At 45.8% G+C, this 17,930-nt stretch overlaps 1 protein-coding gene across 1 annotated transcript in view; it reads left to right on the forward strand.

The window, feature by feature from the left end:
* Window positions 1–17,930, forward strand: part of NSUN2 (NOP2/Sun RNA methyltransferase 2) — a 44,331-nt gene that overhangs the window by 7,567 nt on the left and 18,834 nt on the right. The window contains exons 4-9 of the mRNA XM_064270471.1: window positions 3,070–3,175; window positions 7,639–7,710; window positions 8,974–9,058; window positions 9,781–9,973; window positions 12,203–12,277; window positions 13,864–13,994. Coding sequence (XP_064126541.1) covers window positions 3,070–3,175; window positions 7,639–7,710; window positions 8,974–9,058; window positions 9,781–9,973; window positions 12,203–12,277; window positions 13,864–13,994 — 662 coding nt within the window. The remainder of the gene's footprint in view (window positions 1–3,069; window positions 3,176–7,638; window positions 7,711–8,973; window positions 9,059–9,780; window positions 9,974–12,202; window positions 12,278–13,863; window positions 13,995–17,930) is intronic.

Below are 17,930 nucleotides of genomic sequence, written 5' to 3' on the forward strand. Positions count from 1 at the left end.
GTCTGGTCTTCTTTTTTCTGCGTGTGTGAGTTAGAATTTTGTTCTACATTTTTCTCCAGCTCTGTCCGGGACCCTGTGTTGTGATCCCTGCCAGAGCAGCCAGTGGTGGTAGCCGGACACCATCTGGTTGTGCGGGACTCAGTCCGGTGGAGGCCGTGGTAGATGTGGTCCGTTAGTCGTTTGGACTAATCTTTCCCTTGCATCTTTTGTTTTCTTCGTTTTCCCTTGTTCCAGATGGGGTAGGACCAGTGGAGTTTCTTAAATGGCTGCTGACATAAATTTTATTTTCATTGCTAGGTGAACAGTTGATTTTGGTTCTGTAGTTTTGAAGCAGGTTGAAAATTGAGGAGGGAGCAAGGCATAGAAATGAGGATCAAGCACCGGGACGTTTGGAGCATGGCAGGTGAACAGATTCAGTCGGTTGAAACCTTCATTATTTGGCAGAAAATAATTTCTAAATACATCTTATAATGGCATGACTGTTGAGCAGTGCCTTAAAATGTTCAGGGCCTGAGTTTTTCCCTGTCAGCTCAGCATTTCAGGGCACTTGAGCATCATGTTTTCCAAATGTTCTGGTTTCGTTTTCATCGCTAGTGCTGTAGGTGGAGTTTGGCGTGTGGGAACCTGGTGTCCCTGTCTTGCCAAATCAAGCTCATGAGACTTAACGAAAAAACCAAACCCTCTGCCGTCGAGTCAATTCTGACTCATAGTGACCCTACAGGACAGAGTAGAACTGCCCCATAGAGTTTCCAAGGAGCGCCTGGCAGATTCGAACCGCTGACCTCTTGGTTAGCAGCCGTACCACTTAAGCACTACGCCACCAGGGTTTCCGAGACTTAACGGTAAGTGCTAAAACGGCAGTGGAGTTTGTCGCTGGCTGCTCAGCTGGCGTTCCGTTGAGCATGGTGCTTGTGGGCTGCGTTAGTTCACTCAGTTGTGGCAGGTCAGTGGACAGGCGTCCCGAGCTCACACGGCCTGACCGACCTTATCCACAGCGGAGCTTGTCTCAAGTTAGAACATGTTCACAGGCATGGCCAGTAGTGACTCGCCCTTGGGTCTGGATGAGTGACAACTGGCTGAGATGCTCGTTGTTGATGCCAGTGTGTTTTCATACATGAAACATTTCAGTACGTTGCTGCACTGATTTGTTTTAGAAATAGCGAAAATACATGTTGTTGTTAGGTACCGTCAAGTCGGTTCCGACTTGTAGTGACTGTAGGCACAGCAGAACAAAACACAGCCCGGTCCTGTGCCGTCCTCACAATTGTTGCTATGCTAGAGCCCATTGTTGCAGCCTTGTGTCAGTCCATCTCGTTGAGGTTCTTCCTCTTTTTCGCTAACCCTCTACTTCACCAAGCACGATGTCCTTCTCCAGGGACTGATCCCTCCTGACAACATGTTCAGAGTATGTGAGACGCAGTCTCGTCATCCTTGCTTCTAAGGAGCATTCTGGTTGTACTTCTTCCGAGACAGATTTGTTCATCCTTTTGGCAGTCCTTGGTATATTCAGTATTCTTTGCCAACACCGCAGATCAAAGGTGTCAGTTCTTCTTTGGTCTTATTCATCTTCCTGCTTTCACATGCACACCAAGCAATTGAAAACACCATGGCTTGGGTCAGGCAGACCTTAGAGTTCAAGGTGACATCCTTGCTTTTTGATGCTTGAAAGAGGTCTTTTGCAGCTGATTTACCCAATGCAATGTGTCATTTGATTTCTTGACTGCTGCTTCCATGGGTATTAATTGTGGATCCAAGGAAATTGAAATCCTTAACAACTTCAGTCTTTTCTCCATTTATCGTGATGTGGCTTATTGGTCCAGTTGTGAGGATTTTTGTTTTCTTTATGTTGTGGTGTGGTGCAATCCATACTGAAGGCTGTGGTCTTTGATCTTCATCAGTAAGTGCTTCAAACAAACATTTGATTGGAATTCCTAAGAACTAAGTGAAAATACATAGTTCTTAGAAATTCTGACCAAATGTTTGTCAAACAGCCTGACACCCAAAGGGTTGGGAACCTCCCTTAAAGGCCTTGCTCTGCGAGGTGACTTTGGGTGTTCCGATGAACCCGAGCAGAATACCAGCAGACCACCAGAAGCCTCTGCGCCTTGCTGCCAGTCACGTGCTCCTCTCCTCTGGCATTCTCGCCTCCTGTTCCTTTTCTGTCCTCAGTTCTGATCATAGGGAACTTGATCCTTCTCAGAGAGGTCCGCGGCCCAAAAAGTTAAAAAGACACTGCCCTATTGTGTTGTTTCAATTCCGTGCAGTCTAGCTCTTCTGGTTTGAGTAATTCCTCAGACTGTTAGGACTTTTTCTGATGACCTCTATGCCATTGTTAGCTTACCAGAGTGGTGAACAGAGGAGACTTTACTTTCTCACATGATCGTCAGCATTTCATCATTATAATTTTACGGTATGCGTCTCTTGTAATCTCTGTATCACGATCTAACGATGTATTTCTTGTATGCATCATATGATATTACTGTGTATCATGTCTCTAATAATCCGTGTATGTATATTGCCATGTATCTCTTATAATCATGTGATGTTACTGTGTATCATGTCTCATAATACATGTATATATGATATAACCATGTATCTGTTGTATGCATCATGTCTTACTGTGTATCACGTGTCTTGTAATCCGTGTACATATGATATAACCATGTATCTGTTGTATGCATCATGTCTTACTGTGTATCACGTCTCTTATAATCCGTGTACATATGATATAACCATGTATCTGTTGTATGCATCATGTCTTACTGTGTATCACGTCTCTTATAATCCGTGTACACATAACCACGTATTACGCCTTTTATTATCACGTGTGTTTATCTCCTGTAACTTCCTGTGGCGCTCCTGGTTTTGATGGGGCCCGATGGAGCTATAAGGAGGCCCCCTGTACCCCACTAATGTCCCTGAGGGCGGGCTGTACTTGACAGCAGCAGGGACAGGAGCAGGTGGCACATACTGGGAGTCACATGCGGCGTATGACCTGTGCATGCCAGTGCTTGTAAAGAACACTGCAGTGTGTGTAATGTGTAGTTGTTTCGTTTTCTCTTTCGTCAGGTATCCTGAAGAACTTGCATGGCATACAAATTTAAGTCGGAAAATCTTGAGAAAGTCCCCACAGTTGGAGAAGTTTCACCAGTTTCTGGTCAGCGAAACTGAGTCTGTAAGTAGACGTCTTCAGGTTTGTCTGTCTCCTTGGAGCCGTGAGTGCAGGGGTGTGTCGTGGGGCACGTGTGCATGCTGTGTGTGTGTGTGTGTGTGTGTGTGTGTGTTTCAACCACACTTGTCAGTGAGAGCAACTGGGTAGGTAAGGCACACTTGCAGACACACTTTAAGTATAAAAAAAGTATAGGTGATATTAATCTGTGATTGTATGTATCCGTTCTTTTGTTCAGCTTGCATAATTATCAGTCGAGGAAGAATGTCATCTCACTTAATTTGATTTCTTTTTAATATTTTAAGTTAATAGAGGCTTCTTTTGATTTATGATCACCCCATTTGCAGAATTTTAATTTCAGAAAGTAGATAAAAGTGGGAAATACATATATTTGATACTGTGTCTTAAAAGAAAAATTTGAAACATTAGAGTATATTAAAGCTTAAAAGCAAAGCAAAACCGTTGCCATGGAGTCTATTCCAACTCCTAGAGTGAGTTCAATGCTAATGAGTCAGTAATGTATTAAATAAGTGTCTTTAAACAAACGCGTGTATAACAAGGTTATGTGTGGGTCAGCTGACAGAAATGTCACCAGAGGCTCACGGGAACCTCACCCTTTGTGCCCCTGGAGCCGAGGTTCAGGGTTGGCAAAACCAGTGTTGTCAGTGACTTTACAGGACGTAACTACCTGGAGTAGCAAGAGTCAACTGAAATGGGCCCTTTAAAAGGAGCTGAGTGACTGAGCGGTTGTCTTGTGAATAATGCCCCGTCGGGCGGGCTGCTCTGTTCACCCTATTCCCACAGCTCCACACATCCACCTGGGTAACAGGAAACACACTTAATGTACTCTGAGCTTTAATATTCTTATCAGTACTAGAGCTTAGAGTGTTTTAAATTTGTTACATGTGTTAATAAGCTTTAATACTGACATGAGTTAAGTTTAACATGCTCTGCGTGGCACTATAATACACTATACATGTTAATATTAAATTTAATACACTCTAAGCTTTTTCTTTTTTTTTAAGCTTTAGTACCAATGAGAGTATTAAAGCTCAGAGTGTATTAAGGGTGTTTCCTGTTACCCAGGTGGATTTAGGGTGCCATGGAACTGGGTTGAACAGAGCAGCTCACCTGACAGGGCATTATTCACGAGACAACCACTCAGTCACTCAGCTCTTCTTAAAGGGCCCATTTCAGTCGACTCTTGTTACTTGAGGTAGTTACGTTCTGTAAAGTCGCTGCCAACACTGGGTTAGCCGACTCTGAACCATGGCTCCCGGGGAACACAGGGCCAGGTTCCCATGAGCCTCTGGTGACGTTTCTGTCAGCTGACACACACGTAACCTTGGTATACATGCGTTTCTATTTGAAGCCACTTGTTTAATATAGTGCTGACTCATCAGCACTGAACGCACACCACTAGCCCTGTAACTCCCTGAGCGAAGCTTAGCTGATGCAGTGCTTTTCTGCATGAGGCACATCACAGCCCTTTTCTACTTAGGACCCTAGACAGCACTTCAGCACTATGCCTGGGTTGGTAGATTTCCTTTCTGATTGTTTTCCAACCCAGAAAAACTCTCCACCAAAGTAGAAGAGAAGGAAAACAGTCTTAGATAAGCTAAACCACCATGTGCAGACCACCTGCTGAAAAGGTTCAGGGAGCCACAGAAGGTTATCCTTTGTGGAGCCAGGCCACCACCATCCGTCCGTCTGTTGTACCATCACAGCTTGTGTGTTGCTGTGAAGCTGGAAGCTGTGCCACTGGGTGTTTCAGAGGCCAGCAGGGTCCCCCATGGTCGGCAGGTTTCAGCAGAGCTCCAAGACTGAGACAAGCAAGAAGGGCACTTTTTCTTTTCCACTCTGCATCTCTGAAACCGTTTAATGGAATTATTGAGCTTGCCTGTTACTTACAGAAGCTGCAGCAGTTTAGAACCCTTTTGTCTCACTTCCATTGTTTGCTCAGCCCTCAGCTGTTTCCTGCTGTTGGGGTTCTCTGCCCATCGGGTTTCTCTGCCCATTTAGTATCATCCCATTTTAAAGCTATTAAAATGGGTTCACGCTTGCCTGACCACCCCTCTCCTCCCCCACCGCAGCCCCCTGTAGTAAGGAATAAACCAGAACCAAGGGCTGCCCAATGCTCATGGGACGTCCTGCTCAGCTTTCCACCCAGACAGCTGGCCAGGAAGCAGGACAGATTAGTACTGTAGAAGCAGGGGGTGTGGGGTGCTGTCATGCACGCTTGGCTGGGTTTGAAGAGCCAGGTGTTGGTGGCGTTGAGAGTTGGAGGAGGGGTGTTTGTTGTTGGTAGTGGCAGCTGTAGGTGCTGCCTAGGTGTTTGATGAGGAATTGGCACAAAGAGAGCTCTCCTGGGGTTAGCAGGGACACCTTCTGGGTTACTCAGCTGCTTCAAAGTGTTGACTAGCCAGGTGACCACATGCTGGGACATCAGAGGTCGAGGGCCTGGAGCTCCAGCTTACCCAAACCTGTGTGAAAACAGAAGGCAGGCTCATGGGAATCCTGTATGCATCAGCAGGGAGATGTGGAAAAGTCCACCTTCAGATTTGGAACATCAGGTGCGAAAGATGGGTGGTGACTGCCTGCATCACCGTCCAGGTACAGAGACCTGGGTTGCAGTTAGTGGAGCAGAAGCCTTGAATGGGCCATGTGCTTTATAGCTTTTTTTTTTAAGTATCCCATTTTAAAGCTATTAAGGTAAAGTTGTGATTGAGGCAAGTCTGGACCATATCAGGACAGCTGTCTGAATTAGAATAGTTATACATTTTAAAAGATACACAGGCCTACTCCAGAACCAGAGGACAGTTCATACAGTGATTAGCTGCAGATACCATTGACCCTCAGAACAGGAGAGAAGTGGCTGAGGCCTTCATCTCTTTGAAAGGCAGTTCTGTGCAACGCAAAGTGGACATTGGCTGCCCCTGAAGACCAAGAAATAAAAGCTACAATTTTAGCTCAGGGGGAAATGTACCAACAAAAGCTGCCTGTACTGCGCTAGGTTCAATGCTCACTGTTGCCAAAGGCGTTTCGTGGCCATGCCTGCCTCTGAGAGCTGGTCCGCCATCTTCAGTACTTAGTCAGATAGAGAGTCGGGACTGTGAAGCCTTGAATTCCTTTTATGAGATTCAGTGTTGTACCAGTATCTTTGATAGTTCAGCAGTAAAGTGTGGGGCATTAATGAGCAGTCGGTCCCCAACTCATGATGACTTCACTCACAACAGAAGGAAACGCTGCCAGGTCAGTCAGTTCCTGAGTCATGGTGACCCCATGCACAGCAGAAGGAAATGCTGTGAGTTACGGTGAGCCCATGTACAACAGAAGGAAATGCTATGGGTCACGGTGACCCCATGCACAGCAGAAGGGAACGCTGTGAGTCACGGTGACCCCAGGCACAGCAGAAGGGAACGCTGTGGGTCACGGTGACCCCATGCACAGCAGAAGGGAACGCTGTGGGTCACGGTGACCCCAGGCACAGCAGAAGGGAACGCTGTGGGTCACGGTGACCCCAGGCACAGCAGAAGGGAACGCTGTGGGTCACGGTGACCCCAGGCACAGCAGAAGGGAACGCTGTGGGTCACGGTGACCCCATGCACAGCAGAAGGGAACGCTGTGGGTCACGGTGACCCCAGGCACAGCAGAAGGGAACGCTGTGGGTCACGGTGACCCCATGTACAGCAGAAGGGAACGCTGTGGGTCACGGTGACCCCATGCACAGCAGAAGGGAACGCTGTGGGTCACGGTGACCCCAGGCACAGCAGAAGGGAACGCTGTGGGTCATGGTGACCCCATGTACAGCAGAAGGACATGCTGCCTGGTCCTGCACCATCCCTGTGATTGTTTGCAGGTCACACCCTGTGATCCAGAGGGTTTTCACTAGCTTATTTTCAGAAGTAGATCACTAGACCTCCCTTCCCAGTCCGTCTTGGTCTGGAAGCGCCACCGAGACCTTCTCAGCATCACGGCAGCACACAAGCCTCCACTGACAGACGGATGGTGGCCGCACGTGAGGTGTGTTGGCTTGGAATCGAGCCCAGGTTCTTGTATGGAAGGCGAGGGTGCTTCCACTGGACCACCACTGCCTCAGCCAGTAGGTGGCAGCAGCGGGATCCACCAGCATAAGAGTCTGTCGTACTTATTTAGAGTCTTGAGGGTGCTTCCACTGGACCACCGCTGCCTCAGCCAGTAGGTGGCAGCAGCGGGATCCACCAGCATAAGAGTCTGTCGTACTTATTTAGAGTCTTGAGGGTGCTTCCACTGGACCACCGCTGCCTCAGCCTGTAGGTGGCAGCAGCGGGATCCACCAGCATGAGAGTCTGTTATACTTACTTAGAGTCTTGCCATGGTACTAATTCCTGAAGATGGTATGGTCAGTTTTTCTGTTGCATTTGAAATAACAGCCAACGTTAAAGTTTTCTATTTTGGGTATAGCTGCTGATGCTTTTCTCTCTCTTAAGGGAAATATCAGCCGTCAGGAAGCTGTTAGCATGATTCCGCCCCTGCTGCTCAGCGTTCAGCCTCATCATAAGGTACTGTAGCCGACAAGAAATTGGGGGAACGGGCTGCTGTCAGTCTTATGCGTGTTTGTTGCTTTTTTTTCCCCCCTTTGCACTTTGGATAAAATAAACCAAAACCAAACCCGCTGGCTGTTCAGTCGATTTCGACTCACAGCACCCTGTAGGGTTTCCAAGGCTGTAGTCTTTGTGGAAGCAGACTGCCATACCTTTGCTCTGTGGAGCAGCTGGTGGGTTCGAATCACTGACCTTTCAGTTGGCCGCTGAGCACTTAACCAAAGTGCCACCAGGGCTCCTTTTTTTTTTTTTGGCTAAAATAAAGTGATACATATTTTGTCGTAGACTCTCCCTTTTTTTTTGGCTAAAGTAGAAAATGGTAGATATTTTATTTCAGATCCCTTCCTTATACTGTCTAAATTTTTACAATTCAGGCAGCTGTTTTCTTCCTTTCAGAAGTTTGGATTTATTTGGTAAACGTACAGCTCTCCCTCAGTGGTCTTGCTAGATGAGTTTGAAAATCAGAGCGAGCGTGTACCAGGAGTTCATTGTGTGTGGGCATGCTGCGATTTTACGTGAATTAGTTCATTTTATCATCTGCACGCTCTGTGAGGGTAGGTACTATTACTGTTCCCATTTTTCAGCTCAGGAGAAGGAGGCAGAGACATTAAGTAACTGGCCCAGGGTTGCGTAGCCCCTGAGGGGCCGAGCTGAGACTTGAGCTCAGGCTGCTCGGCTGCTGACCTGTCGGGCCACTGTTCCCTGGGATTGATGTCTTTACTCGCCCGTCTGTGTTCATCGCTTTCCCTGGCTTCTAGTGCCATTCTCTGCAGATGGTATCTTTATCAGCCTGATCTCGGGGGAGAATTACATATTGTGGTATCCTTTAAGCAAAACAGGTCATGCTGTGGTCAATCTATTAAAAAAAAAAAATATGCAAACCCACTGCTGTCAAGTCGATTCCAACTCATAGCAACCCTATAGGACAGGATAGAACTACCCCATAGGGTTTCCCAGGCTGTAATCATTACAGAAGCAGGCTGCCACATCTTTCTCCCGTGGAACGACTGGTGGGCTCAAACCGCTGACCTTTTGGTTGGCAACTGAGTGCTTTACCTACTGTGCCACCAGGGTTCCTATTATTCAGTCTGTAGAGAAACATTCAGACCTTGGGATAGCAATCAAAATACCAGAATGAGTCATAGCAGTATTCTACATTAAATGCGGCATGTTTCGTTTCTTGACATAAAAGCCTGGACGTCGTCATGCTTTTTTTTGTAGATTTTGGATATGTGTGCAGCCCCCGGATCGAAGACCGCCCAGCTGATTGAGATGCTGCATGCTGACATGAACATCCCCTTCCCGGGTAGGCCTGGAGCTTGTGCCCCAAGGGGGAGGGACCCTGCCACAGGCGGTGCCGCGTCCTGAAAGCAGAACACTGTCCCCTGTGCTCAGCACCGCACTTGTCCATGACTGGAGCACAAGCATAGCGGGGGTAACGTGACCCTGACTCTTGGCGACCCCATGTGTGTCAGAGCTGGACTGTGCTCCATAGGGTTTTCATGGCCATCACCTTTTGGAAGCAGGTGGCCAGGCCTTTCTTTTCAAGTACGTTGGGTGGGTTTGAACTGTCAACTTTTTGCTTAGTAGTGGCTTAACAAACCGTTTGCACCATTCAGGGACCTTAGTGGGGACATGGTGAACTCAAAGTAATGGTTGATCTAATGGGTCTTCACGTTTTGAAATTGCAAGTGTCCATGAAACCCCGTGGGGCACCTGGCTCCTTTTTGGGGCCCCTCTGCCTTTCTGGCAGATCCTGAGCTCAGGTCCTAAGTCTGGCATAGGGATAGCTGCTTCTCACCCCCCAGCCTGGAGGTTGTTTCTTCCGGGAATGGTCCCGCTCAGGCTGCCTCTCCCCTGACGTTACGATCGCACTTTCACAGAGGAGTTTGCAGGCTGCCTCTCCCTGACGTTAGTCGCACTTTCCCAGAGGGGTTTGCAGGCTGCCTCTCCCCGATGTTACAGTCTCACTTTCCCAGAGGGGTTTGCAGGCTGCCTCTCCCTGATGTTACAATTGCACTTTCCCAGAGGGGTTTGTCATCGCAAACGACGTGGACAACAAGCGCTGCTACCTGCTGGTCCACCAGGCCAAGCGGCTGAGCAGCCCGTGCATCATGGTGGTCAACCACGACGCGTCCACCATCCCCCAGCTGCAGATGGACGTGGGCGGGCGGAAGGAGGCACTTTTCTACGACCGTATCCTGTGCGACGTCCCCTGCAGGTGTGTCAGCCAATGCCCCAGCCTTCGGGACATCACGTGGCCTGTAATGCCATCTTGGTGGCGGCAGGGGGAGCCTGAATCAGAAGACAGACAGCCGCTGGGGTATCCCTCTAGGGATAGACATAGTGACAGACCACGTGCAGGCGTGAGGCACTGTGTGGAGGTCCCTGGAGGGGTGTCAGGAAACACCCGAGAGCAAACTAGAACCAGAAGCTGTCTTTGTGATGTACATCAGGACGTTGTTGCTTGGAATGGCTTGCTGATCTAAGAACTCATGTCTGTATTTCCAGTGAGTGAAAAAAAACCTTTGTCCTGGAGTAATACTTCATCATATTGGGTTCTCAGGACAAGCTAATACCTGTTGTTGGTTGTTGTCGGGGGGTGATTCTGACCCCTGGCTACCCCGCGTGTTACAGAGTACAGCTGCACCGTAGGGTTTTCTTGGCTGAAGTCTCCTCACAAGCAGGTCTCCAGGCCTGTTATTCCGCTGTACTGCCGGGTGGTTCCAACTGCCAGCTGTCAGGTTAGCAGTTGAGTGCAAGCTGTTCGCCCCACGCAGGGTATTTAGCTGAGACCGAGGTGGCGTTATTTAGCACAAAAATGCATTTAGCAGTTCAGATCTTTGCGGAACCATTTACGTGTATTTTTCCAGATACCTTTCTCCGTATTTTCACATAAGCTTTAGATTTTATGTATGAAGAATCTTGTGGCGACTGAATAACTGCATTTTCAATAAAGGAAAGCACGCTGACCGTGTCTGTTAAAGCCCAGAGGAGTGACGTGGACCTCAGTCATATGGCACGGGTCGTGCATCCTCAGTGGCACAGGTTTGCCGAGAGCAGAGCACAGGAAAGCTGCCTCTGAGGCTGCACGCCGGCACCAGGCGCAGCGGTCGAGTCAGCGCCGCGGACGAAGAATTCCACTTTGCTTAAACAGGCGGCAGATCCCAGTGCGAATAGCGTAGCTGGTAGCAGCAGGTGCGGCCGAGTTTTTAAATACCTGGAAGATTTTCTCGGACATAAATATTGAAATAAGTCATGAAAGAAGCTCTTTTTTTTTTTCCTGATTGTAGTTTTTAAATTTTGTTTTGGGTCAGTGTTTTCCCATACTTGTCTTCTTTTGGTCTGAGAAAAAACTCATTTCTTAACATGTTTTGAGAACGAATGACGTTACAGTCAGTCACAGGCTGAGGAATTCTCAAAATTATGGTAGAGTTTTAAGTCACCATGTAAGTCAGGAAGGGCTGTGGTGGTGCAACTGTAAAGCGCCTGGCTGCTAACCAAAAGGTTGACAGTCCGAACCTGCCAGCCACTCTACTGGAGGAAGACCTGACTATCTGCTCCTGAGAAGATGACAGTTTTGGACACCCTGTGGGGCGGTTCCAGTGTGTTCTGTAGGGTTGCTGTGAGTCAGAATTGACTCACCAGCTCAAGGTTTGGTTTTGGTATATAAGCCGGGGCAGTCATTTGAACGTAGGAATGAACTCACCTGGGATATTTCCATCCTGTGACCTTTACATCAAGGATCTTGCAACTAGACTACCAAGTAAGATGAAACTGCAGGAAAAATCAGCAAAGGGCAGGAGTTACACCTGGAGAAACTTGGTAGGTAGAATTTGATATGGACAGAAAGATGAATGAATCAAGTCTGTAAATATAAAATTTACATGGAAATAATTTCTGTTAATTAAAACGTGAAAGTAATTTCCATTAAATAAATGTAAAAATCAGAATCGTTTAACTGTGACATGTAGGAAATACAAGGTGAAGACGTTAAGTCAGCTTTAATGGAGTTTGCTGTGGACAGTTTCTCAGGAGTGGAAATTTATCATTATTCATCTAATTCTGATTAGAATGTCATTGTTGATTAACCAAGTTTCAAAATAGCTGGATCAAAACATCTTCTGTTCACTCAAGATTCCGTGCCCCAGCACTGCAAATTACTGCTGCTATTATTTTTCCCAAATGGAAGCAGCTTAATCTCTCTTTAAGTGTTAAATGAGATTTCCTGTTCAAGTCTCATTTCTGTATTGAAGTGTAATTAAAAAGTACTTCGCATTAGAGCATCCCTGAAACGGGGATAGAAGGTTGATTTGTAGGTGGTGAGAACTGACGTTGCGTTTTCTAGTATTTATAACACCTGTTTGGGATTTGAGCTTGAATATGACATACCTGTTAAGTTTCGTCATCGGCTTATACGACGTTTTAAATTTTTACCCTTTCTTCCCAGTGGAGATGGCACTATGAGGAAAAACATCGATGTTTGGAAAAAGTGGACAACCTTGAATAGCTTGCAGCTGCATGGGTAAGTCAGACTAGGGAGCGTGGCTTGAGGAAATAGAAATGGCACCGAATTTCCAGGTCTTTGATGGTCTAACTCAGCATCTGAGAGTGCTGATGGCACCTGTCTTAAGAGTTTGCTTCTATTATGTATCAGAATTTAAGGATAGTGAACTTATATGCCTTCCAAATACACTTTCTTTTTAAAGTGCAATTTATGAAAATGTTCTGTAACATTTCAAATGCATTTCTCCACAAAATGACCATTTACCCCTTTGTGGTGTTATGGTTATGTGCCATCGAGTCAGCTCTGATTTATGGCGACCCCGTGTGACACAGTAGAACTGCCCCCTAAGGTCTTCTAGGCTGTAATCTTTACGGAAGCAGATCACCAGGTGTTTCTCCATGGAGCAGCTGGGGGTGGGTCCCAACCACCCACCTTTCTGTTAGTAGCCACTGCACCACCAGGGCTCCTTAATAATGTCAACTAGTAGCTGAGTGATTAACTACTGCACCACCAGGGCTCCTTAATAATGTCAACTAGTAGCCGAGTACTTAACCACTGCACCACCAGGGCTCCTTAATAATGTCAACGAATCGGTCTCCGTTTTTTTGTTACTTTCTGCTGAGTGATCGTTTCACTTAACATTTTGCTCTGTTTTTAGAAATATTTTTTGGTTGGCTTTTTTATAATGGAGCGTTCATTAAAAAAATTGGGAAAATTTATGAAAGTACAAAGAAAAAGACAATCTCACAACCCCTACAACTGCTGTTTCCAGCTGGGGTGTTCCAGTCTTGTTCTGGACACGGAGTTTTCTGAGTGTTTTCAACAGCTGTGATTATACCGTCTCTACATTTAGCATTAAACGTTACCCATCTCGTGGATGATCTGAAGTTACTAAGACGTATTCCTCAGCAGTCGCTCCAGCAGGAGCTTGTCTTTGTTAAATACTCTTACTACAATGTGTGTTGGTGAAACAGGTGGGAGTTAGATTTAGAATATACAAGGGAAATGAATTTTGATGGGAAGAAAAATCACACGTTTGTACAAGTGTGGAGGCTTTTTTATTTGGTAGTTATCCATCGAGTAGTGAAATCCATTTAATATGCTCATTTGTCTATTAATCAGCTTTGTTTTACTTGTTGACACGATGGAAAAGATTAACAGGATAGTAAAAACACGTAATTAGGTATGTTACTGTAACTTGTTACTGTTGTTAGTTGCTGTCGACTAGATTTCCACTCATAGCTGCCCCCCACAGCAGAGTAGAACTGCCCCCCAGGGTTTTCTTGCCTGTAGTCTTCACAGAAGCAGGTCACCAGTCCTTTGTCTAGCAGGGCTGCTGGATAGGTTCCAACCACCAAACTTGGTTAGTAGCCAAGAGCTTAACGTTTGTACCACCAGGGCTCCTTATCTAACTTCGCTCAGAAACCCTAAAACTTTTTTTTAAAATTATAAGGAATTGTTGATGTTACCCAGAGTATTCTGGTTTTCTTATAAGTCTACTGTAATACTTGCAATGAGTGTGTGCCATGGTGGACGTTAAGTGTTTATAAAACATGCGCATGTGGATACGTTCGGTCTGTGGTAGCCTCATGTCTTCTCCTCAGCCTGCAGCTGCGGATTGCAACACGGGGTGCCGAGCAGCTCGCTGAAGGTGGGCGGATGGTGTACTCCACCTGCTCCCTGAACCCCATTGAGGACGAAGCCGTCATCGCATCTCTCCTGGAGAAAAGCGAAGGTAGGGATGGACGCAAGCCTCCTAACAGAGTATGCTTTGCAGAAACACTGTTTATTGCTGTGGTGTGTATTCCTTCAAACCTTTTCCTGGACGCTGCTTACATGACTTGTAACTGTAGACCTTAAAACAACATATTCCTCATTAAAACCAGGCCTGTAAAATGGATTTGTCATGTTTTATGAATCATGAGGGATTTGAAAATAAAAGGACTTTTGCCCACTTTTGTTTCTCTGAGATTGAAAGGTTATGTTAGATCCCTGTTGTAATGTTTTGATGTCAAATAATATTTCTCCCTTGACGTTTCCCTGAGATGTTAACTTTCCCGTTACATTCTTGTTAGGTGCTGTCAAGTTGGTTCTGACTCACAGGAACCCTGTGTACAACAGAACGAAACCGCCCAGTCCTGTGCCATCTTCATGACCATTGTGGTGCTTGAGCCCGTTGTTGAAGCCACTGCGTCAATCCATTTTACTGAGGGTCTTCCTCTTTTTCGCCAGCCGACCTCCTACTTTGCCAAGCGTGATGTCCTTCCCCAGGGACTGGTCCTTCCTGATAACATGACCAAAGTATGTAAGATGCAGTCTCGCCATCCTTGCTTCTAAGGAGCATTCTGGTTGTACTTCCTCCAAGACAGGTTTGTTCCTTCTTCTTGTGGTCCATACTGTATTCAGTGTTCTTTGCCAGCACCACGATTCAGAGGCATCAGCCCTTCTTCGGTCTTCCTTATTCATTGTCCAGCTTTCGCATGCATGTGAGGTGACTGAAAACGCCATGGCTTGGGTCGGGCACACCTTAGTCTTCAAGGTGACATCTTTGCTTTTTAACACTTCAGAGAGGTCTTTTACAGCAGATTTGCCCAGTGCAATGTGTCTTTTAATTTCTCGGCTGCTGCTGCTTCCATGGGTGTTGATTGTGGATCCAAAGAAAAGGAAATCCTTGACAACTTTCATCTTCTCTGTTTATCATGATATTTGTTATTCGTCCAGTTGTCAGGATTTTTGTTTTCTTTATGTTGAGGTGCAATCCATACTTAAGGCTGTGGTCTTTGATCCTCATCAGTAAGAGCTTCAAGTCCTCTTCACTTTCAGCAAGCAAGGTTGTGTCATCTGCATAATGCAGGTGGTTAATGAGCCTTCCTCCAATCCTGATGCCCCGTTCTTCTTCACAGAATCCTGCTTCTCAGATTATTTGCTCAGCATACAGATTGAATAGATATGGAGAAAGAATACAACCCTGACATACACCTTTCCTGTTTTTAAACCACACAGTATCCACTTGTTCTCTTCAGTAAGTGCCTCTTGGTCTATGTACAGATCTTGCTTGAGCACAATTAAGTGTTCTAGAATTCCCATTCTTCGCAGTGTTATCCGTAATTTGTTACAATCCACGCAGTGGAATGTCTTTGCATAATCAACAAAACATAGGTAAACATCTTTCTGGTATGCTCTGCTTTCAGCCAGAGCCTATCGGACATCAGCAGTGATATGCCCTGTTCCACGTCCTATTATGAATTCTGGCAGTTCCCCTTCAGGGTACTGCTGTAACTGCTTTTGAATGATCATCAGCAAAATTTTACTTGTGTGTATGGTATTAATGATATTGTTTGATAATTTCCACATTTGGTGGGATCACCTTTCTTTGGAATGGGCACAAATATGGATGTCTTCCAGTCTGTTGGCCAGGTAGTTGTCATCCACATTTACTGGCACAGACAAGGGAGCCCTTGCAGTGCCGCATCCATTTCTTGAAACATCTCAGTTGGTGTTCTGTCAATTCCTGGAGCCTTGTTTTTTGCCAGTGCCTTCAGTGCAGCTTGGATTTCTTCCTTCATTACTATCAGCTCCCGATCACGTTACCTCCTGAAATGGTTGAATGTCGGCCAGTTCTTTTTTGGTAATGTGTATTCATCCAGTCCTGATGTCATATTCTTCTTCATGTGGTCCAGCTTCTCGGATGATTTGCTCAGCATGAAGACTAAATAAGTGTGGTAAAAGGATGCAACCCTGACACACCTTTCCTGACTTCAAGCCAGGCAGCATCCACGTGCTCGGATCAAATGACTGGCTCTTGGTCTACATACAGGTTCCTCATGAGCACAGTGAAATGTTCTGGAGTTCCCCTTGAGCAGTGTTATCCATAGTTTGTTATGATCCACACAGTCGGATGCCTTTGCACAGTCAGTGAGACACAGGTAAACAGCTCTGTGGCATTCTCTGCTTTCAGCCAGGATCCATCTGACAGCGGTAGCGATGTCCCTGGTTCCACGTCCTCTTCATGATCTGGCGTGAACTTCTGGGAGTCCCTGCTGATGTACCGCTGCAACAACTTTTGAATGATCTCGGCAAGATTATATTTGTGTGATACTGATGATACTGTTCAATAATTTCGGCCTTCTGTTGGGTCACCTTTATTGAAATGGACACAGATGTGGGTCTCTTCCAGGTGGTTGGCCAGGTAGCTGCCTTCCAAATCTCTTGACATAGATGAGTGAGCACCTCCAGTGCTGCGTGCATTTGTTGAAACATCTGAATTGGTAGTCCATCAATTCCCGGAGCCTTGGTTTTCGCCATTCCCTTCAGTGCAGCTTGGACTTCTTCCTTCGGTACCAACAGTTCTTGATCATATGCTCCCTCCTGAAATGGTTGAATGTCAACCAATTCGTTTTGGTGCAGTGACTCTGTGTATTCCTTTTATCTCTTTTTATTCTTCTTGCATTGTTCAGTATTTTCCCTGTAGAATCCTTCAGTATTGCAACTTGAGGCTTGAAGGCACGGGAACCGCTTCATCAGTAACATGGGCCGGCTCCTTACCTTGTCCCTGAACTGACTCCAAACTTGGACGGGAAAGATGGGAAAGCTTGAGAAATGCTGAGTGTGTTCTTCCCTTTTGGTTTTTTAACTCCAGTTCCTTGCACGTTTCATTATAATAGTTTGCTTTGTATTCTCGAGCCACCCTTTGAAGTCTTCCGTTCAGCTCTTTTATTTCATCGTTTTTCTGTTTGCTTTAGCTACTCTGTGTTCAAGTTTCAGAGTCTCTTCTGACATTCATTTTGGTCTTTCATGTTTTTTTAATAGTCTCTTGCTTTCTTTGTTTTTGATGCCCTTGATGTCATTTCAGAACTTGTTCAGTCTTCAGTCATTAGTGTTCGGCCTGTCAAAGCTATTCTTGAGACGGTCTCTAAATTCAGGTGGGATACACTGAAGGTTATACATTGGCTCTTGTGTGAACTTGTTCTAATTTTCTTCAGCTTCAACTTGAACTTCCATACGAGCAGTTGATGGATGGTCTGATCCACAGCTGGCCCTGGCCTTGTTCTAACTGATGATATTGTCATTGCCTCTTTCGACAGATGTAGTCAGTTTGATTCCTGTGGATTCCATATGGCGAGGTCCATCTGTATAGTTGCTGTTTATATTGTTGAAAAAAGGTATTTGCAGTGAAGAAGTTGTTGGTCTTGCAAAATTCTATCATGTGATCTCCCCGTTGTTTCTATCACCAAGTCCATATTTTCCAACTATCTTCTTCGTTTCCGACTTTCACATTCTAATCACCAGTAATTACCAATGCATCTCAATTGCACGTTTGATGAATTTCAGACTGCAGAAGTTGGTAAAAATCTTCAATTTCTTCACCTTCGGCCATACTGATTGGTGCCTAAATTTGAATAATAGCCATATTAACTGGTCTTTTTTATAGGGATATTATCCTATCACTGAGAGCACTGTACTTCAGGATAGATCTTGAAATCGTTTTTTTTTTTTTTTGACGTTAAATGCAACACCATTCTTCTTCAAGTTGTCATTCCCGGCATAGTAGACCGTATGTTCGCCCAATTCAGAATGGCTAATACCTGTCCATTTCAGCTCGCTAATGCCTAGGACGTCGATGTTTGTGCACGCCATTTCATTTTTGATGATTTCCGATTTTCTTAGATTT

The sequence above is a fragment of the Loxodonta africana genome, chromosome 2 (genome assembly GCF_030014295.1).
Source record: "Loxodonta africana isolate mLoxAfr1 chromosome 2, mLoxAfr1.hap2, whole genome shotgun sequence".
NCBI lineage: Eukaryota > Metazoa > Chordata > Mammalia > Proboscidea > Elephantidae > Loxodonta > Loxodonta africana.